Raw genomic sequence first — 1,956 nt, 5'->3', positions numbered from 1 at the left:
ATTTTATTTAGTTATAGAACTTTATTCTAAGATTATAGGATTTACCCATTCAATGAATTTAGGTGGTATTTTATTAATTTTCATTAATACACAAATGAGACTGATCATAATGACGATGAGGAAGAGGCATTCACAAGCCTGGCCTTTTTGATCCTTCAGGTTATGAAAAGTCAAGGTTCATTGGTTATACTTCATCATTCCGTTGCTCTAATAATTAACATACATTATTAAATTACTTTCATTTGTTACTGCCTTCTCAACTCTTTGGTATATCAATACATAAATAGTTTTGCCAGCAAATGTTTTAAAAATATTAATTGAAGATATTAAAAATAAAAAACTATTTTAATATTGTCAATTATATATATCCAAAATCTATTGCAATATTATCTAACTCTAAACACACTTGCAACAATTATCACACACAACGAAAAAAACAAAGAGAATGGGGAGGTTGCATATTGTGGCGGTAGTAACAAGTTTTATAACGGTAATCCCATTATGTTTATTGGCACAAAACTCTCCACAAGACTATCTTGAAGTTCACAATATTGCACGTGCAGAAGCTGGGGTTAATCCTCTGTTGTGGGATAATGAGTTAGAATCACAGGCCAACACGTTTTTGAGTAAACACATTGTGGATTGCCTTGATAGGGTATCTATATCCCCTCATCCTATGTACGGTCAAAACATTTTGAGTGGTCCATCCAAAAGCCTTACAGGAGCATTTGCTGTGGCAAAGTGGGTGGCACAAAAACAAAATTATGACTACATATCCAACACTTGCATAGGTGGTAACCCTGCTAATTGTGTTGCCTACACTCAAGTTGTTTCCAAGGCATCTACTTATGTAGGATGTGCTAGAGCCAATTGTCTTAATGGAAGAACTCTTGTTACTTGCTACTATTACCCTCCAGGCAACATCTTAGGTCAACGCCCCTACTAATTAATTAGTAGTTGCCAAATTTAAATTAGACTCACCATCCTCCTTTAATTCTTGTGAAATAAATAAAAATATTATTCTTACATTAAAATCAGTCAATAATGTATTTATATATAAATATATATGTAGTTTAATTTATTTTAATGTGTATTTATATTTCAAAATATATTTTTTACTAATGACTGATTTTAGTGTACACGCAGCATAGTCACAACTCACAAAATAAATCAAAACGTTGTGTTATCAATTTTCGGTACAATATATGATAGAATATATATTTGGAAATCAATATTTTTAATGATAAAAAACAGAGAGTTAGTTATTGTTTATTTAAAAATAAAACAAAAATTTTAAAAATATTGGTTATCTAACATTTTTATATATAAACTACTGTGTTTTAATTTGTACTATGGTTGTTGGCAGCGTCTTGTAGTTTCTTTTATGGTTATATTGGTTTACACAACTATGGTATGGTATGTTTGTCAAAGGCTTTTTGCCTTGTGTTCTAGACTTCTATGTGGGTATTTTTCCATGTATATATATGTAATAATCTTTTTATTTTCTTAAACAGTCTACTGTAGTGAGTACTTGTGGCCTATAGGTATATAGGTCATGGATCGATTCCGTAATCAAATTAAAATAATTAGTGCGGATTCTCTCGAAAAATAGTTAATTTTTCACAACATAAAACGGCTAATTTGTTTTATATTAAAAATTTTTTGATGTAATACCCAATTAATCATTGAATTTTATGGTATTTTTTAAAATTGTAGGAGTAAGACAATAAAATATACAATATAAGAAGACGTATTATTAATATAAGAGAGACGTATTGTCCTACTCTCACAATTTTAAAAAACACATATTACACTAAAATTATACCAATATGTAAATAAATAAACGACATAAAATATCAAATTCACAAAATAATAAAAACTATTAAAAAGTGATTAAAAAAAAGAGTGAACTATCAATCCGGCCTCTATCCATTTCTCAGAATGATAACACGACCC

The 1,956-nt window shown here is 29.2% G+C and overlaps 1 protein-coding gene across 1 annotated transcript; it reads left to right on the top strand.

Annotated features, from left to right (window-relative positions):
* The first annotated feature begins 445 nt into the window (after positions 1-445).
* Positions 446-946, top strand: LOC107477221 (pathogenesis-related protein 1B-like). The gene has a single exon (XM_016097205.1). The coding sequence runs from the start codon at positions 446-448 to the stop codon at positions 944-946; it is 501 nt and encodes a 166-aa protein (XP_015952691.1).
* The last annotated feature ends 1,010 nt before the right edge of the window (positions 947-1,956 follow it).

This window comes from Arachis duranensis, chromosome 3 (genome assembly GCF_000817695.3).
Source record: "Arachis duranensis cultivar V14167 chromosome 3, aradu.V14167.gnm2.J7QH, whole genome shotgun sequence".
Lineage (NCBI taxonomy): Eukaryota > Viridiplantae > Streptophyta > Magnoliopsida > Fabales > Fabaceae > Arachis > Arachis duranensis.
Note: the sequence above shows the minus strand (reverse complement) of the source record. Positions and strands in the feature narration are given on the sequence as shown.

What these genes read in the sequence shown, in the direction of transcription:
- LOC107477221 (XM_016097205.1), top strand. Translation starts at nt 446, where the DNA reads ATGGGGAGGTTGCATATTGTGGCGGTAGTAACAAGTTTTATAACGGTA.